The sequence below is a fragment of the Rutidosis leptorrhynchoides genome, chromosome 2, assembly GCF_046630445.1.
Source record: "Rutidosis leptorrhynchoides isolate AG116_Rl617_1_P2 chromosome 2, CSIRO_AGI_Rlap_v1, whole genome shotgun sequence".
NCBI lineage: Eukaryota > Viridiplantae > Streptophyta > Magnoliopsida > Asterales > Asteraceae > Rutidosis > Rutidosis leptorrhynchoides.
Window position 1 is genome coordinate 691661387 of NC_092334.1, and position 22308 is coordinate 691683694.

Below are 22308 nucleotides of genomic sequence, written 5' to 3' on the forward strand. Positions count from 1 at the left end.
TATTGTGTTGAATGTTTCAGCACGAACTGTATCCCATGGAGTACGTGCCGCAAACTTAAACTCTTGAGGTTTTCTATGTTCAAGGTATCCGAGAAGGATCAGTATTTTTGTCCCAATTGTACGTGGCCTAATTGAGGTATCTAACCTTTTTATGGCCACCTAAAGATGTTTAACTAGAGAGCTTAAACTCTTTACGCGTATTTTTTTTTCAAGAAAAGAAAAAAATAAAGTAGAGGCATTGACATGTTACAAGGTTTGAATGTAGTTTACCTTTTCTGCCTGACACTCTTGTTTCTTTGCTGTGTAAGGGTAGCTCTCCGATGTTGCGAGACCTCCATGTTCTGTGATGTATTTGAATGATTCACATTGGAGGCCTCCATTACATCCACCACTTCTACGGATCTCACAGTCAACAAGTTGTTGTTCGGATAATTCTATGAGTTGTCCTGTCCTGATCGCATTTATGCCTTCCACACAAGCCACTGCCGTAAAAGCCCAACAACTTCCTGTATTGATGATAGTCGAGACCCAGAATTACAATATAACACGGAGGGGCTTATAAAGTGAAAATAGACACACACACAAAATAAAATACCAAATTTTCCAATAATTGGCATGTCACTTTAATCATTGCCAAAAAAAAGTCTAATTTCAATTTAATGCCTAAAAATATTTCATATTTTAAAACAAAAAAAAAAAAAATTTATAATTTAGGTAATGTGTCATGTGATGGGGTAGTTGCCACATCATTACCACTTCCATCGGGCTAACCAGCCAAATTTTCTGAAAAAGTTTTCCAAACCAAAATTCGGTCAAAATTCAAGTGACATGGACACCTCATTAGATTTGATGATGTGGCAACCACCTACATAGCCATGTGGTTGCCACTATTACCTCAATTTCAGTTTTTTTCCAAAATATAAATAATAACAATTTTACGCAGTTAAAATCAGACTTCTTTATGGGCAACGATAAAAGTTATAAAGCCATTACTAGAAACTTTTATGCATGTCCTTTGAGAAATGTGGTGAATATGATTGCAAACCGTATTACCAACATATAATCAAAGAAATAATATAGTGATTAGTTTTGCTTAATTTAATCAAATTTGTGAATCAAATCCATATCCACAAGGCCACACTTATGGATTCAACCATAAGTGTGTAAGTATTATGCATATGTATGATTTTAAAAGTGGAAGGTGTTACCGCATCCTTGTTGATTCTTGACAGAGGTAACGGCATTATGATTCCTCCAATCAATCTCTTTTGGAATATTCGTGGCATTTGCATAAATGAAATTATCGTTTGGCGGAGGCATTCCTCTGAGTGCTGACAAATGGCCAATCTTCGAGTTACCATACGTGTTCGTAAACTCGTGCTGAGTTAAATCAGCAAACTTGTTTAAATGCAACTTATATGGCCTATTCTGTTTGTTTCCTTCATGAACAAATTGCACGTTCGACTTAAATACATTGAACCGCTCAGGACTTTTTGCCTCCACTTTATGATGGCTCCTCCACCTATCGTACATTCCTTGCAATCCAGCCTCCGATTCAAGTTCTTTGTCCTTGTAATCGAAGCTTTCCACAATGCCTATAATCATAATCAAAACCAAACATAGTGAAAGTAATATAGACTTGTTGAATTTCATTTTTCTTGGAATTTAGTTTGGCTAGTGTTTTACTGATGGGTGAAACTTGAATTTAGTTTGTTATTAATCCATTCCAATTCATCATCATATTAAATAAGAAAACTGTTCCCTAAAGATAGAAATGTATTAATCATCAGTGCAAAGAATTAGGATTTTTAATTGGAGAATTTGGATTGAGTCAAGTGTATTAATGGTTATGGTGACATTTTTAAGAATGTGGCAAGGAATGTTGTTCGGTGTTGATCCAAGACTGCTTAAAGCCATTTTAACAGCCTAAAAATAACTGAAAAAGAGTTGCATTTTCTATTCTTAGATCCGAAAAAAGGCACTATAAAAATGTGTAGTATGTCATAACAACCACTAGTTTTGTTGAGTCTACTCAATGCCCAAAACTCACTAATTATATGTCCTCTCTTGCTATCTATGTAATGTAATAACAATTTCTTTTAAATAAACCAATCTCCAACTTAAATGGAAATAAGAAAAAGTTTTATTTTACTTGCACTCTCTTTGGTTTTAATTCAAGGCATTGTAGAGAGCTTTGAATACGATGAGAAAGAACTTGAATCAGAGGAGGGTTTGCAGGGGATGTACGATAGATGGAGGACCCACCATAACATAGAGGAAGTAAGGAACGACGAAAAAGCTCAACGGTTTAATGTATTCAAGGCTAACGTTCATCATGTTCACAAGTCAAACAAGATGGATAGGCCATATAAGTTGAGTCTGAACAAGTTTGCTGCGATGACTAATCACGAGTTTAGGAACACGTATGCTGGCTCTAAAATTAGCCATTATCGTGCCCTCCGTGGAGTTCGTAAGGGAAACTTGACTTTCATGTATCATAATGCTGATAATATCCCTCCTAGCGTTGATTGGAGGGAGCGAAACGCCGTCACCCCTCCTAAAGATCAAGGCAAATGTGGTACAATGTTTATCCTTTTCAAGTTACTCTGTTAGATATAAACAGTTTCAGTTCACTAGTAATTTGGTGTCTCAACACATGATCAAAAAGACTAGATAACTATCTAGGTAATGTCATTTATATGTATATTTAACACACTCTGTTTTATATAAAATTCTAAGTAAATTTAAATTTTAAAACATTGTTGAAATTTTATAATGTGCACTCTATGAGCATTTGTTAAATAGGATAAAGGCAGAACTTGAACTCACAACAACAGAGGGGTTAAAAACAAAACCAGTGACCACGGGTAAAACAAAAAAAGTAATAATAAGAAGAAGAAAAACCCTTATTTTGTAGCCTAATAAGTATCAAAAAAAGCGTAATTTTTTTTTTAGAATCAGGGGGCGGGACCATAACTACCCCCAACGTACACTATTGTCTGCTTCTGAGAGGCATAAAAGTATCTAGGTGTCTCTCTCACCATGAACTTATGGGATCAAGTCCAGAGGTGTACAATATTCTTATATTCGTGGTAAAAATTCATATTAGGGTGTGCGAGTTGACTTACTAAAAAAGTCTTTCTACATGAACTAAGAAATGGAAAAACAGAGTGTGCTAATTAAAGAAGTAACTCAGCTGGCACATATTAGAAGAACCCTTTATAATATGACCATGAAGTAATGCTTTTCCACTGTCAGGTAGTTGTTGGGCATTTTCTACGGTGGTTGCAGTCGAAGGAATAAACGCCATTAAAACAGGGCAACTAGTATCATTATCAGAACAACATCTTATTGATTGTAACAGTATATTAAACAATGGATGTGATGGAGGACTAATGGAACCGGCATTTGAATTCATTAAAACCCATGGAGGTTTAGCTACAGAGCAGAACTACCCTTACACATGTCAAAAAGGAATTTGTGATCAAGCAAAGGTATAAAAACTAGTACTCCATCCGTCATGTTCAATATACAAGAGGCACACAGTTTGTAAATTGTAAATTTGTAATCGTCACAATTCTAATAGTTAGACCATTCCCAAAGGGGCATGGTTTTTGGCCGTTGTTTCTATTTGGCACAAAAAAAAAAAAAAATGCCCCTATGGGTCGTCATTTATCTAATTTATGGCGGGGTGTCATTCATTATTTAACGAAAAAAATGATGAGCGCTTTTTTATTTAATTTGTATTACTTTTTTTCTTCATTACATTCAATCATATTTTACTAGCTAAACCTATCTCACAACTCTCCAAATAACATCTACTACTGCAGCGTTTCAAAAAATAACATTAACATTGTCACGTTACATCCATCCCACACCAAAAACACCAAAAATGATTTTACATCATAATCACCATTGTGATTGGTCTTATATAAAGGAATGAAGTTTTGTTACATTATGTGATGAAGGATAGAATGAAATAATTGGATAAACCACTTTACAAGTGGATACTAACTATTTGAAACAAACTAAATTTTTGAAAATGGATCTATAATTTTAGGGCTAATGTTGTGTGCAGTTTTATTGCATGGATCTTACATGCACCAAAGATAAGATGATGGGTATAATTTAACCACATATATGCTTGCTGTATCTAATTGGTTTGTTTTCCTTTTGAATGCAGATTGGCACTCAAGTGGTGACGGTTGATGGATTTGAAAATGTACCTGAATGCGATGAGGAAGCGTTACTGAAAGCAGTTGCACACCAACCGGTATCTATTGCCATAGAGGCTAACGGTCATGATATGCAGTTCTATTCACAGGTAAAAATTCGACTAAATTAGAAAATAAATAAATTCCTAGGATCCCTTTTTAAAATGACAGTTACATTTTCAGGGAGTTTTTACGGGACAATGTACAACAGAGGTTAATCACGGTGTAGCAATTGTTGGATACGGTGAAACTCCAGAAGGAATCAAGTATTGGATAGTGAAGAACTCGTGGGGACCCAAATGGGGAGAGGGTGGATTTATACGAGTACAACGTGGCGTTCCAGATAAGAAGGGCGTATGCGGAGTAGCGGTCGAACCTTCTTATCCTATTAAGAACTCGAATACGCCCCTCAGCATTGAACTTTAAAAAAGTATATATATAATAAAAGTATGATGGTTAGAACATTAATAGTTGTTATTTAGTGATTTCTTGTAGTTATAATTTTGGCAGAGAGGTTATATGATTTTCTTGTTATGTTGTTTACCAACAAGATTTGTATATGTATGCATAGAATTTTAGTGAATATGTTGGCTTTTTCTATCAGGATTTGTCTATTATGGCCTTATCATTTTAAAATAATTCCAGAATTAACGATTCCACACATAAGCACAAGTTAATTTAATTTCAGTAAAGCAGTAGTACATATTTCATCGATTTTGTCATTAATATATTGATCTTATAATGGTTCTGTTTCTCAATTGTATTAGGAGTACATTACAGTAATTATTAATTGAACCTAGCCAACTTACCCTACTTACCCGAAAACACCAAGGCTTCTTGTCTTTGTGGTGATGTTAGACTACATCTTTCATAGACTTATGAGGCCATGGATGTGTTTAGAACGATGATGAAAAGCTTATTCACAAGAGAATAGAAATTGACCTTTGTCGACGTGATCTTGAAAGTGGATCGAATGTTCACCAGAGAAAAATGTTATTTTTTGAAAGAAAAGATTCGAAAATGAAAGGTGTACACAGCAGAAATGATGGTTTTTTTTTTATTTATAGCCGGAAATATGCCTCAGATCCCTACCGGGTTATAATCCTGAACGTACAAGTGTCATCATCTGGTGCTAACTCTCTCGATGTGACTTGGTGCACGATAGCAAACCCAAGTAGTTGTATAACTGTGATCATAGCCTTTTTTTGGTAGTGTTTGCGTTGCGGGTGCAGTGGGGAGGGGGGATTTTACCGCCCATGTCCTCGGATTAGGCCGGTGTCCTCTTGAGCAGCAGTTAAAGGCGAGTTATGCAACTGCAATAGATGAACTCGTGAATAGTTTAGTCCCCTTGAGTGATCCCAAATTGTTGTTTAAAAAATTATAATAATAACAAACTAAACTACTTAACACAAATGTCATAAACTTATGTTTCTAAGATGTTTAATTAAACGATGTCGAGTATAAAGTAAGATTTTCTTAGTTACATACTTAAGGGTGTGATTAAGAAGTAAAAAAATAAATGAAGTTGTGATGTGGTCAAGCGGTTGGTGGTCTGCCTTATTTAAGGAAGGTCAAGAGTTCGACTCTCGTTGGCTACATATTAACCCACAATTTCATCTCTCTGCCATGAAGTACCCCTAGTTGATCCACAACTAACTTCTGTCCAAAAAAAAGTAAAAGAAGTAAAAAAAAATTAATAGCATAAGTCATAACAATTAAATAACACACGTCACAAACTCATTATTCGAAACGACCGTGACAACGCGCGGATAACCTTCTACTTGTTATTATTGACATCAACGTCAACATCAACAACATCAATCTGAATATCTGATGCATGATCGAACTATTTGTGATGGATGAAATTGGTGCCCTTACTGAATCCATGTGTTTATGTGTGTTTTGTTAAAATACAATGCAAATTTAGAATAATATGGAATTAGTAAATGTATATGGGTAAAATATCTAGATATTAATATGTATAAGAAAATATCTAGATATTAGAATATGAGAGAAAAATCTAGAAATTGAAATGTAAAAGAAAAATCTAGATATTTGTAGGTTGTAGAAATATCTAGATATTTATATATCCATGTAAATATCTAGGTTCTAGAATGTTCCATGGAGTAGTATAAATATGGGAGGAGATTTCATTTGTGTTGTGTGAAGTTGTGAGAGTGAAATAAGAAGTGAGTTGTGAAGAAGAGAAGAAGAGTGTGAGTTAGCGAAAGTAGAGAAGATAAAGCTTGTAAGTAATATTGTAATTGTAATTTAATATAAGTGTTTTTGTTAAGTTTCCCGATCAAGCCTTAGTTTGTGTTTAAGTTCTTAGTGCACTTTTGTTGTTCTTATTATATGGTCGGCTCTGCCGCCTAAGTAATACATGGTCGGTTATACCGCCTAAAGATATATGGTCGACACTGTCGCCTAAGTACATTGTGCACTAAGGATTTATAAAATTAAAGGCTAACCAACGTCAAAGTGTTGGTGTAGTGAGTCTAGTATAGTCTAGATCCTCTATAGTGGTGTGTTGGGCTCGTCAAAGCTTCCAACATGTTTAATAAGCAATAAAAACCTATAAAATATTTGAGAGAACAAGAAGATTGAAAAGTCAAGTAAACTGATTTATGGTGAACGTAATCCGTGTTTACTGAGTTTTAAAAAGACAAAATTTCATTCCTCGTCCCTGAACTTAACATCGACTTTGACTCCCGGTCCTTTTTCTTTTTTTTGTGCAATCCGAGTCCCCAAACTATGAAAAGGGTACAGCCCTCGTCCCCCCGTCTACTTTCTGTCAAAACCTACCGTTACCCCTTATCACGTGCATGTCATGTGAGGGCATTTTTGTCATTGTATTCTCTTCTTCTATCATAAAAACCCCCAAAACTTCACCTCACTCTTTATTCCTCGTCCCCAAATTAGGGTTCCATCTTTCCAAAAAGGTACCTGTTCATCTTTCTAAAAAGCGAGCACGCAGGTCGTCAACAAACACATCAAATAACGATGGTTTATTGTAATTGCGGTATACTTGCAGCTCAACGAACGTCAACAACACGAAAGAATCCAGATAGGCGTTTCTTCAGATGTCGAAATCAGGTTCTTCTTTTTGACTAATTTTATTTTAATTTTAGTTCTGATTTTGATGTCGAATCCAGAAATGAGGTTTGATTAAATGCTTTGTAATCTGTTATATTTGCAGTTTTCAGATTGTGGTTTCTTTTGTTGGATTGATCCACCTACTAGGGCTGACGCTATCGGGGATGAGCCACAACAAGATTTGCTTCAATTGGAAAAGCAAAAAACAAGAAGACTAAAGTGGATTATTTTTCTTCATTGGGTTGGAATTATATTGTACTTTATTGTATTTTAAGTTGTCAATGGTGTTGTTTGGGATTGTAAAATGTTGGTAATGTATGCTGAAGTACTGTATGTGCCAATGTTGTGTTTTAACATCAATAAAAATCAATGTTTTGATTCTTTCTCATTGTGTTTGCAAAATAACATCAATTAGCAAGAGAAATAACATCTAATTTAGCTAATGACAAGTACCACATAACAAGTACCAATTTACCAAAAGACAAGTACTAATTAAAGCAATTCATTGTTCGTTACAAAAGTACCAAATTACCAAAAGACAATACACTAGATTGTTCATTACATTAACACCAAATACCAAATAACATTGTTCTAAAGACAAGTAACACAAACCAAAAGACAATAAACAGAATCACATTCAAGGACCACCATTTCCAGTTTTTGCTTTCTTCTTGCTACCTTTACCACTTGATTGCTTGTTGGCACCTTTACCACTTGCTTGCTTTCTTTTCAACCCTTCACCTCTAGTTGGGCAACCCCTTACATTATGACCATATATTCCACACCTTGAACATTTAATACTTGTACCCTTCTTTGACAGCTTTCCTTTATTAACCATGTCATCTTTTTCTTCAAGTGATTTCCTCCTGTTCTTCTTAGGACGACCTGCAGTTGGAATTTTTTTTGGACATACCAAAGTTGTTGGTACTGGAGACTTGACCCACTCAGATTTGCCTTTCACAGGGTTAATGGTATGTGAATAAGTTTGTTCCCATGTAGATAACCAATAAACAGGATGAACATTTGACTCTAAAACAACATCTTGACTATAAACAGACATGTTCAACATTGCAGCTACTGCATGCTTACAAGGCATGCCTGTAAGCTCCCATTTTCTACAGCTGCAAGTTCTCAAAGTCATGTCAACCACACATTGGTCATGATGATGACCATTCACCTGATACTTATCATCCCCATTCCAAATAACATCACATTTCATTGCTTCTTTCTTTATGTTGTCAAACATCTTAGTGGCAGCTGGTGTAAGTGGCCCTTTAGACTTTGAGATTGTTGTTCTAACATTAGCAATTCTTTTCATCAAATATGTTCTGATATACTCCAAAGCAGTAATGATTGGCTTGTCTCTAGCCTCACATAGCCATCTATTTAGCACTTCACAATGATTGTTTAACAATATGTCTGAATGTGCACGCCCTATGGGACAGTATATTTAAAACTTTAATAAAATGCAACTGTAAATGGTACCAAACTATGAATTTAAAGGAAATAAAGACCAATTTTACCTGTAAAATGACTTCTTGCCCATTGTGCAGGTTGTATTTTAGAAAGATACAGATGTGCAGGTTCACTAAAATCTTTAAACTCAGCCATTCTCCTTTCAAACTGAGGTACAGTGGTGGCACTTGCACAAGCCCACAAATGATTCTTATATGCAACCCCACTCCAATACTTCTTCATATTCTGTTGAATGTGCCTCAAACAGAATCTATGTTCAGCCACAGGAAAAACTTTACCAACAGCAGCTATTAGTCCCTGTAACCACAGTATAACCATAGTATATAAATTAGACATTAAAAACTAAGTAATATATGACATAAATTAGACATGGTATTAATGGTACCTTCTGCCTATCACTTATGAAAGTGAAATTGGACATCTCAGTCAAATCCAAGTCTCTAGCCAATAATTCAAGAAACCACAACCATGAACTGTAGCATTCTGATTCCACAATTGCATAAGCAAGAGGGTATATTCCATTATTGGAGTCAAGACCAACAGCTGTTAACATAAAACCACTAGCTGGTTCTTTCATAAAAGCTCCATCCAAACCAAGAAGATCTCTTCCAATAGCATTAAAACCTCTTTTCAATGGACCCAAACATATGTAAATCCTTTTGAACACTCTTGTCATTGATGATGGTGTATCACAATCTTCTACCTCAAGCTTAACAGTGCTACCAGGGTTAGACCTTCTCAGTTCAAGTATATAATCTCTTAGTTCTCCATATTGATCCATGTAGCTTCCCTTTATCAATTGTCTGGCTTTTTGAAGTGCCCTAAAAGCTTTATGTGGATGTATTTTGACCTCCAAATCCTTCTCTAATTGGGCTTTCACTGCTTTCACTGGGATTTCTGGGTTTGTTTGTAAATGATCAACCAACTGTTTAGAAAGTAATTTTGATGTACATTGCCTAATGATTCTTGATTCAAAACAATCATGCCGATCTCTGTATGTTTTAACCACCCATGTATCTGCATTAGGTTCCTTGGACACATGTAAAACCCAGTCACATTCAATGTGCTTTGCCCTATGATGTGATTTTTTATTCTTATCTTTATTGGGTGTAGTGGGTGTATTTGTCTTTTTCCCTTTATTTCCCACCTTTAATTTGGTCCCACTAGTCTCACCTACCTTCACATCTTTTGAAGTTTGACCAGACTCTTTCCAAACAACACCCTCACACCTTGCCCTCACTCTAATCTTGTCATTTTTCACTATTACCAGATTCCTTCTACTCTCAACTGCATGCAAATTTATTGCTTCTGTAACCTCTGCCTTAGTTCCAAACTCTTGACCATGAATGAACCTAATAGTACCAACTCCAATTGGTCTTTCCTGCTCTTGTGCCTTCAATTGTTTAATTTTTTTTTTCCTCATAAAACCAGGGTCATCCTCATCACCAATATCACTATCAAATTGATCAATACCAAAAACTTCATTATCAACATAGTCATCCTTTTGTGCTTCAGTAGGTTGTTTGGTTGAATTTCCCATGTATTCAACATCAATATCAATATTGTTTACAAATTCTCTCATGTCAACAAACTCATCAAATATATCATTCTCTTCATCTACAATAAACTCAGCATCATCTTCATCATCATCATTATCACTTTCAATTAATGCCTCAGGCTGATCATCTTCAACACCTTCTTCACTAACTACTGGAGCTTCACTAGAAAGGACCACTGGTTCATCATCTTCAACATTATTAGCTTCATCCCTAATTACTGAAACTTCACATGCAGGGTCCAATGGAACTTCACTAACTACTGGAACTTCACTAGATAGCACCAATGGTTCATCATCTTCAACATTATTAGCTTCATCCATTACTACTGGAACTTCACATGCAGGGACCAATGGAACTTCACTAACTGTTACTTCAGCTCCTTCTACAACTAGCTTCTTAGCAACTTTGCCTTTTTTACCTTTTGGTTTTTTCTTAACTGTTATTTCCTCTTCCTCAACTATCTCCTTTAGCACAAATTTACTTCTACCAGCTGGACTAACAAACTCAGGCACAATCACCTTTGGGTTGAGTTCATGTTCTGTGTAAACAGACATTTCCACAACCCTATTCTTCTTCCTACTTTCTTTGACATATTTAAGCATATTTCTAACATCATCATCTGAACCTAATGGTTCTAAACCAAAATCAAGGTCACTACCAGGCCTAAGAAAGTGATATACTATCACCTTGAAACCATCATATCCCAAGTCCTGAATGAGATGGTCAAGCTCATGTATTGAAAACATATCCATGTCAATAAAATCAATGTAACTTACTTTCCCATTCACATATTCCCTTCCTGGAGCATCAGTAAACTCTCCACCATGATGAATCTTTAGTGTAAACAGTAAATCATCACACCCTGTTACGAATAAAACACAAAATAAAATGTAAAAAATTAGGGTTTAAAATGATATCGAGTGTGAAATTACAGAACAAAAAATGCAATTAAGATACACAGATACTCACCGTAAATAAATCCAAGATCATAATCAGGATCTATAGGTCGAATTGTGTAATCCATCGAATACGACCCTCAGGATCGTTAAAGAAGAACTTGACCTAATTTGGGGACGAGGAATAAAGAGTGAGGTGAAGTTTTGGGGGTTTTTATGATAGAAGAAGAAAATACAATGACAAAAATGCCCTCACATGACATGCACGTGATAAGGGGTAACGGTAGGTTTTGACAGAAAGTAGACGGGGGGACGAGGGCTGTACCCTTTTCATAGTTTGGGGACTCGGATTGCACAAAAAAAAGAAAAAGGACCGGGAGTCAAAGTCGATGTTAAGTTCAGGGACGAGGAATGAAATTTTGTCTTTTAAAAATAAAAAGATCATAAATTCCATCATGTGGTTTACTAACTAGTGGGGTATACGGACAATTAACTCTAGGACTATTTGTGTACATTGTCTAAAACTTGGGACCCATAATGAATAATTTAAACTTTAGATCTTTTGATTTTTGATATAAAATTTGGGACCAACTATAAAAAAAATTTCTTTCCTAAATCTAAAAATAAGGCGCAATACAATTTCCAATTTATGCGTTACATCATGTGTTTAACCACCATTGAAATGTGTGGTTAATTGGATCATAACATTCTTAAATAATTCCTGATTACTTCATCCTAATTACTTGCTATCTATATCTATTTTGAAACCAATTTCAATTCCTGTAATGAATAAATCCCCAAATACACAAGAATTCAATAAAAGTTCAAGAAAGCCCGACAAAAAATGGAATTTACCAAGTTTATTCTACTTTTACTTTCTATATCTTTGATTTTAAATGTTGTGAAAAGCTTTGAATACGATGAGAAAGAACTTGAATCAGAAGATGGAATGCGGATGTTATATAATAGATGGAGGAGCCACCATAAAGTGCAGGGAAGAAGAAATCTCGAGCGATTCAACGTGTTCAAACACAACGTTCAATATGTTCATCAATCAAACAAGATGAATAAGCCGTACAAATTGAATCTCAACTTGTTTGCAGATTATACCGTGCACGAGCACGCTAGCATTTATCAATCAAAGACTTCCCATTTCTTGGCGCTCCAAGGACCTCTCAAGAGTACAAACCAGAGTTACACTCATAAAGACGCCACAAATTTGCCACCAAGGATTGATTGGAGGGAACGTAATGCCGTCACCCCCATTGAATTTCAAGGCGAATGCGGTAACACCTTTTTTCATCTAACAAATAAACATTTAAAATTGCATCCCCTAGAAAATTCTCATGCGTTGTGCCCTAAGACGCGCATCTCATATTGTCCGAGACGGGGATTCTGTCAACAATTTTCGCTAATTTACATAGGATTTATAATTCAAATTTGGGTAAAAATTGTATTACAAGATGTAGTTCTACTAATTTCCAAAAAGACAAACTGAATTTGAATGACAACCCGGCCACAGATTATTCAACCGATTTAGGATTTTGGCAACACTAAATAGTGTCAAACTGTTTAAAAGCACATCTCCCGGCGGGCGGCCCTCGCGAATATGATGTTTGGAATTTTGGACCCAAATAATGGAAGCGATTTTGCAAAAATCACTTACCATCAATCAACAACCGAAGATAATAAATGCGGAAAAATAAATAGACATAAGAAAATTACATGGTTATATCAAATCGGGGTGATTTGCAGTTTTTTTATTATTTTCGTGCTCACGGTTATAGGTACACAGTAGGGTTATATTATATCGATATCAAAGCAAATCGTTTCCTAATATGATTCAAATTCAGCACCTACTTGGCTTTGCGATTGGCGAGCGGTACTTCGCGATGCACGAGCCACATACTCGGGAATCTCACAACCTGCGAGCCATATAGCCAAGAACCTCGCATCAAGCTTGAATTCGTGACCGTGAGATGCTCTTGACCAGAAACCTTGCATTCTCGTGACACATAATTAGCATCTCGCAATTCACAAACCTTCCACGACCCAAACTTGATTTTGGGCAAATCAAACTTGATAATCTTCACACAATATATTGTAGTAAAAAGGGATACCGAATTATAGCAAACCGCTAGTAATATTTGAAATAAAAACAATAAAGGAACACCAAGATTTAACGTGGAAAACCCCAATAGGGTAAAAACCACGGGCAAGGAAAGAAACGTTTTACTAATAAGAATAATAGGAATTACACTTCTCACTAATTACAAGGATAAGCACCCATCTTTATATCTCTTGTGATTAGGAGATTAACACTCACTAACTCTCTATAGACTCTTTTAGTATACAAGAACACTTTATTTTGGGATGTATAAATGAGCATGTATGATGCTCTATTTATACTACTTGAAAATGAAGAAGTTGTGTACAATTTGACCACCATATGCTAGTTGTAATCAAGTTGTCATATATATGGTAGTTGTAATCAAATTGACAACTATATGAAAGTTGTAAACAACTTGACAACCATATGAAAGTTGTGATCAAATTGAATTTGTCATGCTATCTTCTAGATTATTAATTCAACAATCTCCCACTTGAAGATTTGATTGAAGCTAAATCAATCTTCACACGTTAATCCTTCCTTGCCAATGATGTTGCTTACGTTTCTGCTAGGCCGCATGAGGAACGACACCAAATAAACTTGTCACAGTTGATCGACTTTGTTAGAAAATCAGCCACATTGTTGTCAGTATGAATTTTCTGCACATCCACGATTCCTTCTTCCACTTTCTGACGAATGAAGTGATATTGAACTCGTATATGCTTTGTCTTTGAATGAAATGCTGGATTCCTTGCAAGATGCAAGGCACTCTGGTTGTCACAAAATAGAGTGATATTCTCTTGTTTGTATCCGAGTTCCTCCAACAACATCTTTAACCATACCGCCTCTTTAGCAGCATGAGTAGCTGCTACATATTCTGCCTCTGTTGTTGACGAGGCCACAACTGACTGCAGTTTTGAAACCCAGCTTACTGTTCCACCACAAAGTGTGAAAACATATGCAGTGGTAGATTTACTGTTATCAATATCTCCTGCATAATCTGAATCAACATACCCTTTGACAATAAATTCTCGTTCCCTGTAACATAATGCAACATCTAAGGTTCCCTTGATGTATCTTAGGATCCTCTTAACCGCATCCCAATGCTCTCTACCAGGATTCGCCATGTACCGACTAACTACTCCCACTGCATGTGCAATGTCTGGTCTTGTACATATCATTGTGAACATTAAACTTCCCACTGCTGATGCATATAGTACTCGAGACATCTTCTTCCTCTCGTCTTCATAGCTAGGACTCATAACGGAGGATAACTTGATATTAGTAGGAAGCGGGGTTGAGATTGGCTTACTATCTTGCATATTGAAACGCTGCAAGATTTTTCTCAAATAATTCTTTTGAGAAAGCCAAATCTTCCTATTATCTATGTCTCGGTGAATTTGCATCCCTAGAATCTTGTTTGCGGCACCCAAGTCTTTCATTTCAAACTCCCTAGCTAATTGAGCCTTCAACTTATTTATACGATCTTTGTTGGGACCTGAAACCAACATGTCATCTATATATAACAGCAAAATGACAAAATCATTGTCTCCAAACCTCTTGAAATATGCACAAGGGTCTGCATGAAGTCTGTTATATTTAAGGCTCGTTATGAAAGAATCAAATCTCTTGTACCAACATCTCGGCGCCTGTTTGAGACCATACAGAGATTTCTTTAACCTGCAAACCAAGTTCTCTTGTAGTTCAAAACCTTCTGGTTGAAGCATATAAATTTCTTCTTCAAGGTTTCCATGAAGAAATGCAGTTTTCACATCTAGCTGCTCTAGATGCAAATCAAATGTAGCACACATTACTAGAACTACTCGAATTGTTGTAAGTCGAACCACGGGGGCGAATATTTCATTAAAGTCTGTTCCTTCTTTCTGAGCATATCCTTTGACCACCAGTCTTGCACGATACCACTCCACTTGATCATATCCATTTCGCTTGATCTTATACACCCATTTATTTCCAATAGGTTTTCTACCTTCCGGTAATGGCACAAGTTCCCATGTTTTATTTTTATGAAGAGCTTCAATTCCTTCCTGCATAGCTGCCATCCACTGAGATGCATCTGAATGATTCAGTGCCTCGCAAAGAGTTACAGGCTCTCCTTCCTCGGTTAGAAGACAATATGCAACATTGGTTTCCATAATATAATCCGAGTGCCACCCTGGACGTTTCCTTTCCCGATTAGAAATACGAGTCACTGGAGCTTCATCAACGACTACTTGATTTTCATCGTGCTCTGGTACTGATTCAGAAGAATCTTTATAAAATACATTTTCAACCTGTATCTGTGTAGTTTCTTTTGAAGTGCTAACATCTTTAAAAATTTTGTCTTCCGTAAAGACAACATCTCTGCTGATGACTACTTTGTGGGCAGTGGGGTCCCACAAGCGATACCCCTTAACTCCATCAGCATACCCCAAGAACAAACACTTTCTCGACTTTGGATCCAGCTTTGTCGTTTCTTGAGAATTGTACATTACGTACACAGGACTTCCAAATACATGAAGGTCAGAATAATCAACTGGTTTTCCAGTCCACATTTCCATCGGCGATTTCAACTCAATTGCAGTTGATGATGACCGATTTATCACGTAACAGGCAGTACTTGCTGCTTCTGCCCAGAATGATTTTCCCAAGCTTGCAGTTGCCAACATCGTCCTTGTTCTATCTAACAAGGTTCTGTTCATCCGCTCTGCCACTCCATTTTGTTGAGGAGTGTATGCCGTCGTGAACTGTCTTTTGATGCCTTCTTGTTTGCAGAACTTATCAAATTCATCACCAGTGTATTCTCCTCCATTATCTGTCCTCAAACACTTGATCTTTTTACCAGATTCAAGTTCAACCCGCGCTTTGTAAACTTTGAAAACTTCAAACACATCTGCCTTCCTCTTGATTGGGTACACCCAACATCTCCTAGTGTAATCATCAATAAATTATACAAAATACTTTGCTCCTCCTAGGGATTGAACTGGTGCTTGCCACACATCAGAGTGAACTAATTCTAGAACCAATTTACTTCTAGAATTTGATGCGTTAAACTTCAGGCGATGCTGCTTGCTAATTACACAATGCTCACAAAAAGGTAGCGATACCTTTGTAAGACCAGGTATAAGATTTCTTTCAACAAGAATCTTCATACCTTGTTCAGACATGTGTCCAAGCTTTTGATGCCATGTTATAACAGCTTTATCACTTAAACTATTCAAAGCAACAGATGCTTCCGCTTCCCGTACCGTCTCGCCTTTCAGAATGTATAAATTAGCACCCACCTTTTCTCCTTTCATAAGTACAACTGCACCTTTCATGATTTTCATGATCTTGTCTTATATTTCCATCTTACAACCAAGATCGTCTAATTGTCCTAAAGACAATAAGTTCTTCTTCAAACCCTCCACGTGTCGTACTCCTTGAATAGTACGAACTGTACCATCGTGCATCTTCAGAATGATATCTCCAATTCCAATGATCTTTAGTTCATGATCATTGCAACTGTATACAGATCCTCCTGAGATACGTTCATATTGTTTGAACCATTCTCTTCTAGGGGTCATGTGAAAAGTAGCCCCTGAGTCAAATAACCAGACATCAACAAATGTCTTTCTGCCTTCATTTGCTACCACTGCCTCACTAACCAAAGCAGTCCCATCTTCTGAAGTGCTTACAATATTTCCTTGAGGATTAGAGTTATTTAAACTCCGACAATCCTTCTTCAGGTGACCTTTCTTGCCACAATTGTAGCATGTGTAAGTCTTCTTTTTCTTAGACTTCAGTTTACCATGATTGTGACTCCCACTTGGGCCACGTTCCGTCGATCTACCTCCTGTCACCACCAAGGCCTCCGCTTGTCGTGAATCGGCCTGTCTATCCTCCTTTCTATTGTGCCGACCCTCTTCTTCTAGAACCGCAGCAACAATATCATCATATACTAGATATTCTGAGAGAATATTATTGGTTAGGTTGATGATGAGTTGATCATACGAATCTGGTAGACTCTGAAGTAGAATTTCGGCACGTTCTTGTGACTCTATATTGCAACTCAATGAAGCGAGTTGAGAAAATAGAGTATTTAGGCTGTTAATGTGCTCATTCAATGAAGTGGATTCACTCATGCGTAAAGCATAGAGTTTCCTTTTAAGGAATATTTTATTGTGGAGTGATTTGGTCTCGTACAATTTTACGAGGTGATCCCAAATCTCTTTCGCCGTCTTCTTTTCTTCTATGCTAGAAAAAACGCCATCTGCTAATGCCAGATGAAGATTTGCGATAGCCTGGTCGTCCATTTCTTCCCATTTTTCATCAGTGAGCTCAGATGATCGTTCACTGATGGCCGCTAAACACTTATCCTTTCTCAGGATAGCTTTCATCTTTAATTTCCATAACGAGAAATTACTCCCGTTAAACTTTTCAATTTCAAATTTCGTAGACATTGCTATAATTACAATCTTCTTTTCGACAACACTATTTTTTGAGAAATAGTACTTGAAAACTTATATCGAGTGAAAATAATCTTACTTAGATAAGTAGATTAATACACACTAGATATAAGAACCTAGCTCTGATACCACTTGTAGTAAAAAGGGATACCGAATTATAGCAAACCGCTAGTAATATTTGAAATAAAAACAATAAAGGAACACCAAGATTTAACGTGGAAAACTCCAATAGGGTAAAAACCACGGGAAAGGAAAGAAACGTTTCACTAATAAGAATAATAGGAATTACACTTCTCACTAATTACAAGGATAAGCACCAATCTTTATATCTCTTGTGATTAGGAGATTAACACTCACTAACTCTCTATAGACTCTTTTAGTATACAAGAACACTTTATTTTGGGATGTATAAATGAGCATGTATGATGCTCTATTTATACTACTTGAAAATGAAGAAGTTGTGTACAATTTGACCACCATATGCTAGTTGTAATCAAGTTGTCATATATATGGTAGTTGTAATCAAATTGACAACTATATGAAAGTTGTAAACAACTTGACAACCATATGAAAGTTGTGATCAAATTGAATTTGTCATGCTATCTTCTAGATTATTAATTCAACATATATGACTGTCTATATCTCACCTACTAAGTGTTCAAGGTGTAAAGAATTTGATTAAAGAAACAAGAATTGACTTGGTGAACAAGTCATAGAAATTTGGTTGCCTTATTTGATTCATCTAGGAGGAATGGAGTATGGAACAAGTAATTAATGTTTATGGAATGTTATTTACTTGAATTTGTGATGTGGTCCAGCGGTTGGTGGTCTGCCTCCTTTAGGGGAGGTCAGGAATTCGACCCCCGTTGGCTACATATTAAAAACACAATTTCATCCCTGCCATAAAGTATCCACCCATGGCACCTTTCCTATATCGTTTGGGGGGTAAAAGGGAGGGGGTTTTACTTGGTCGTGCCCTTGGATCGGTTTCAAGGTTTCCTCCCGGGCAGCGATGGAGGCGCGGTTTTTATCGCTACATCGGCATAGTCGAAACTGGAGATGATCGCAACGGGTGGTTTAGTCCCCCTCGGGTGATCCCAATCGCTGTTAAAAAAAAATATATTTAGGAAACCTAAAGGTCTTATATGTTTTTCCTATAAATTGTAACCCATATCCTCATTGTAATATATGCATAATAATATAGAAAATCTATGGTTTGTGACCGCGGACTAAACTCTTCTCTGTGTTAGGAGTTGGAATATAACCACGTTAAATCCTAATGTCGTTTATTGTATTATCTATCGTTTACGTTTATTTATTATCGTTTGTTATTCGTGGGTTATGTGATTAACAATACCACAATTACATGTTCTTGTTAGGGTCCCTCACAATTCCTAACACTCATACCTCGCCTTAACTACCTCGCCTTAACTGGGTAATGTTGTTGTACTAAATAGACTCGGCCCATTTATTAGAAACCTAAATTAGGTTTAAAACCAATTCAATATTACTCAATCAGATTCTATTATGAACTTTGATATTTTAAATATTGCATGTAGTTACAGTTCTAATTTGATCTTGTAATTCTAAGCTGAATAAATCCACCATGAACTTGAAATTTCCATTATAGGAAGCTGTTGGGCATTTTCGGCAATCGCTGCAGTGGAAGGAATAAATGCAATTGTAACTGGGCAATTAACAAGATTATCAGAACAACAACTTCTTGATTGTGATACTGCTTGGAATAATGCATGCGATGGAGGGCTAATGGAACCTGCCTTCAAATTCATTAAGGAGCATGGAGGTATAGCTACAGATGAGAGCTACCCATACAAAGCTAAGAGAGTAACTTGCGATAAATCAAAGGTACAAAATTTGTACAATCAATTTCATCAAACACATCAACCAAATAAAGTATATAAGCATTTCTTTATTACATCTAATAAACATTCGTTAATTTTGTTTTTTAATTTCAATCTAGTTTGGCCATCATTCGGTCACGCTCTCAGGATCAGAGTATTTAGATGGAACTGAAGAAGCGCTACACAAATCAGTTGCACACCAGCCTGTAACTATTTCCGTTGATTCTAGTAGCCAAGATTTCATGTTGTATAAAGAGGTATTACTAAACTTTCCCTACTTCAATCTAAATCCTTTAAACTTAACAACTTGTTCGTTAGTTCGTTCACTTCAATGGGTTTTTCTTTTTATTTCAGGGAGTTTTCACTGGAGCATGTGGTTTGAATAATAATCACGGTATGACGGTTGTTGGATACGATGAAACTAAAGAAGGAATGAAGTATTGGATAGTGAAGAACTCATGGAGTGAAGCTTGGGGAGAAAAAGGATACATGCGCATTCAACGTGGAACTCCGCAAAAAGAGGGAATATGTGGAATTAATAAGTGTGCTGCAATTCCACTTAAGGATGCTAATACAAAAAATATAGAACTCTAGAATATATAACTTGAAATTATCTAATAAGTGTTGGTGTTCGATTTTGTAAATTGATCAAGATATTGTTTTAGTTAAATAAACATGTGAATGAATACTATTATTCCTATTCAAACTATCATGATATATATGACGATGCTTTTGAAAATCATCCACGAAGAACGATGATTGTTGATTTCACTTTCTGTCTCTACATTGATGCTTTTGTCTCCTAACCAACGATGCTTTTTGAAAACCATCCATGATGAACGATGGTTGCAGATTTCACACGTTTGAATATCGATGATCTGTTGGATGTCAGTTTTCTTTTAAAAGCTGAATTTGAAACTTGATTGTAGTGTTTAATTTTTGATTAGGTTTTAATTTGGGGTTTTATTATAATAAATGTTTATAGATTTATTATAGATATATAGAGTTTGAAATAAAAGAACAACTGTAGTAATCTTTTTTGTTTTCCTCTAATTTCTATACATAGAATCTAGAGTTTATATAGAAACTTGATGCTCTTATTAAAAATTTGGGAAATTTGTTGCTCTGTTTTTTTTTGTAACAAAGACAAATAAAATTTGGTGGTGTTTTTACCCTGTAACAAAGAAAATAAAAGACTGTAGAAATAGGAATAGGAAAACAAAATGGAAGAAGATATAAAAAGAACCGAAAGACGAAAAACCCGTACATGGCACATGTCATGAGATAACGAAAATTTTTAACCGTCGTTAGTAACAAGGACCACCTATGTAACTTGTGTAAACCCGTGAGTCCGTGACCAACCACGTTAAAAAGGGTACAGGTAGTTTGAAAATCAACGTACACAAATACAGAGTATAACATCGTAATAAGAAGAGAGAGAGGAAGAGAAAATGTGTGAGAGAGAAAACCTTGAGAGAGAGAGAGTGTGAGGCAAAGCACGGCTAGGGCTAGCTCGGAGTATACACGAGGACGACACAACGGGTACTATGCCAACAAGGATCACGAGAGATCAAATCGAAATCGGCTTACTTCGTATATGTTTTTCAATTTCTCTGATGACTGGAAGGTGGTGGATTTTTGGAAACTTTTCAAGCAATATGGTGCGGTGAGAGATGTATATGTAGCGGGGAAGAGGTTAAAGAATGGAAGGAAATTTGCTTTTGTTAGATTTGCAGATGTGCAAGATAGTAGTATGCTTCTCAAAACTCTGGAGAATGTGAGATTTAATGGGGAACAAATTAAGATTTTCATGGCAACTAATCGGGCTCCAAAGAAGGTGGATCATTCTCCTCCAAAAACACATTTCGACCATAACCAGCATACGGGTCATGATTTCAACCATTTCCATGATGGTAGAAGATATTCGGACGTCTTGGGTAGAAGGGATCTGAGGAAGGTCATCAATGAAAAAAGAAAGGCACAAGGGTTTTTTACAAAACCTGAATCTAAGGAGAAGTTGGACGGTGAAGCGAAGGAGGAGAAGGTGGTGTTTATCGAGGATGAAGATGTGATAGCAGGAAACAATGAAGTTCTGGATAGGGCGGTGGTGGGTGAAGCAAAAAACCCAGAATCCCTGAATAATCTAGAACTTATTTTAGAAGCAGAAGGTTTCGGTGGAATTGAGATAAAGAGACTGGGTGGTCTCGGTATCATGTTGATCTTCCCATCCATTGAGGCAGCTAAATCGATGGTTGAAGGTGAACATGTCTTGCATAAATGGATTCATAAAGCTTGTATGTGTGACTTCTCATCTTGGCTAGAGTGTAGAATGGCTTGGCTTTCAATAAGTGGTGTTCCTCTACCTTGTTGGACAGAAAAAACATTCACTTCGATTGCGGAATGGTGGGGAGTGGTATACGTATTGGACAATTGCAAGTTCACTGGAAATCAAAATTTACTTCATGGGAGGGTTTTCGTGAAGTTAAACAATCCTAAAATTGTTAATGGGTCCATCAAATTAGTTTACAAGAACAAGGTTTACTTCATTAATGTCATTGAAGAGAGCAAAGATTCAAAACAGGACAAGAAAGCATATGAGTGTAATCTTGCATCTAAATATAGCTGGTTTGATTCAGACTCCATATCAAGC

At 36.3% G+C, this 22308-nt stretch overlaps 4 protein-coding genes across 4 annotated transcripts; 2 read left to right on the forward strand and 2 right to left on the reverse strand.

Moving 5' to 3' along the window:
* Window positions 1-461: 461 nt before the first annotated feature.
* On the reverse strand, window positions 462-1653 carry LOC139890361 (cysteine protease Amb a 11.0101-like). The gene is made up of 3 exons (XM_071873250.1): window positions 1209-1653; window positions 596-663; window positions 462-506 (listed from the first exon to the last, which is right to left on the reverse strand). The coding sequence occupies exons 1-3, from the start codon at window positions 1651-1653 to the stop codon at window positions 462-464; spliced, it is 558 nt and encodes a 185-aa protein (XP_071729351.1).
* Window positions 1654-2124: 471 nt separating this feature from the next.
* On the forward strand, window positions 2125-7114 carry LOC139890362 (vignain-like; the record flags this gene model as incomplete). Its single annotated transcript, XM_071873251.1, has 5 exons — window positions 2125-2578; window positions 3259-3494; window positions 4184-4324; window positions 4398-4602; window positions 7095-7114. Coding segments are annotated over exons 1-5 (1056 nt in total), but the record flags the coding sequence as incomplete, so codon positions are not given.
* Window positions 7115-7947: 833 nt separating this feature from the next.
* Window positions 7948-11369, reverse strand: LOC139890363 (uncharacterized). The gene is made up of 4 exons (XM_071873252.1): window positions 11315-11369; window positions 9172-11207; window positions 8834-9083; window positions 7948-8744 (listed from the first exon to the last, which is right to left on the reverse strand). Exons 1-4 carry the CDS (start codon window positions 11367-11369, stop codon window positions 7948-7950), a joined length of 3138 nt encoding a protein of 1045 aa, XP_071729353.1.
* A 716-nt stretch (window positions 11370-12085) lies between these two features.
* On the forward strand, window positions 12086-20353 carry LOC139890364 (KDEL-tailed cysteine endopeptidase CEP3-like). The gene is made up of 4 exons (XM_071873253.1): window positions 12086-12527; window positions 19427-19662; window positions 19778-19915; window positions 20013-20353. The coding sequence occupies exons 1-4, from the start codon at window positions 12086-12088 to the stop codon at window positions 20250-20252; spliced, it is 1056 nt and encodes a 351-aa protein (XP_071729354.1). The 3' UTR covers window positions 20253-20353.
* Window positions 20354-22308: the final 1955 nt, after the last annotated feature.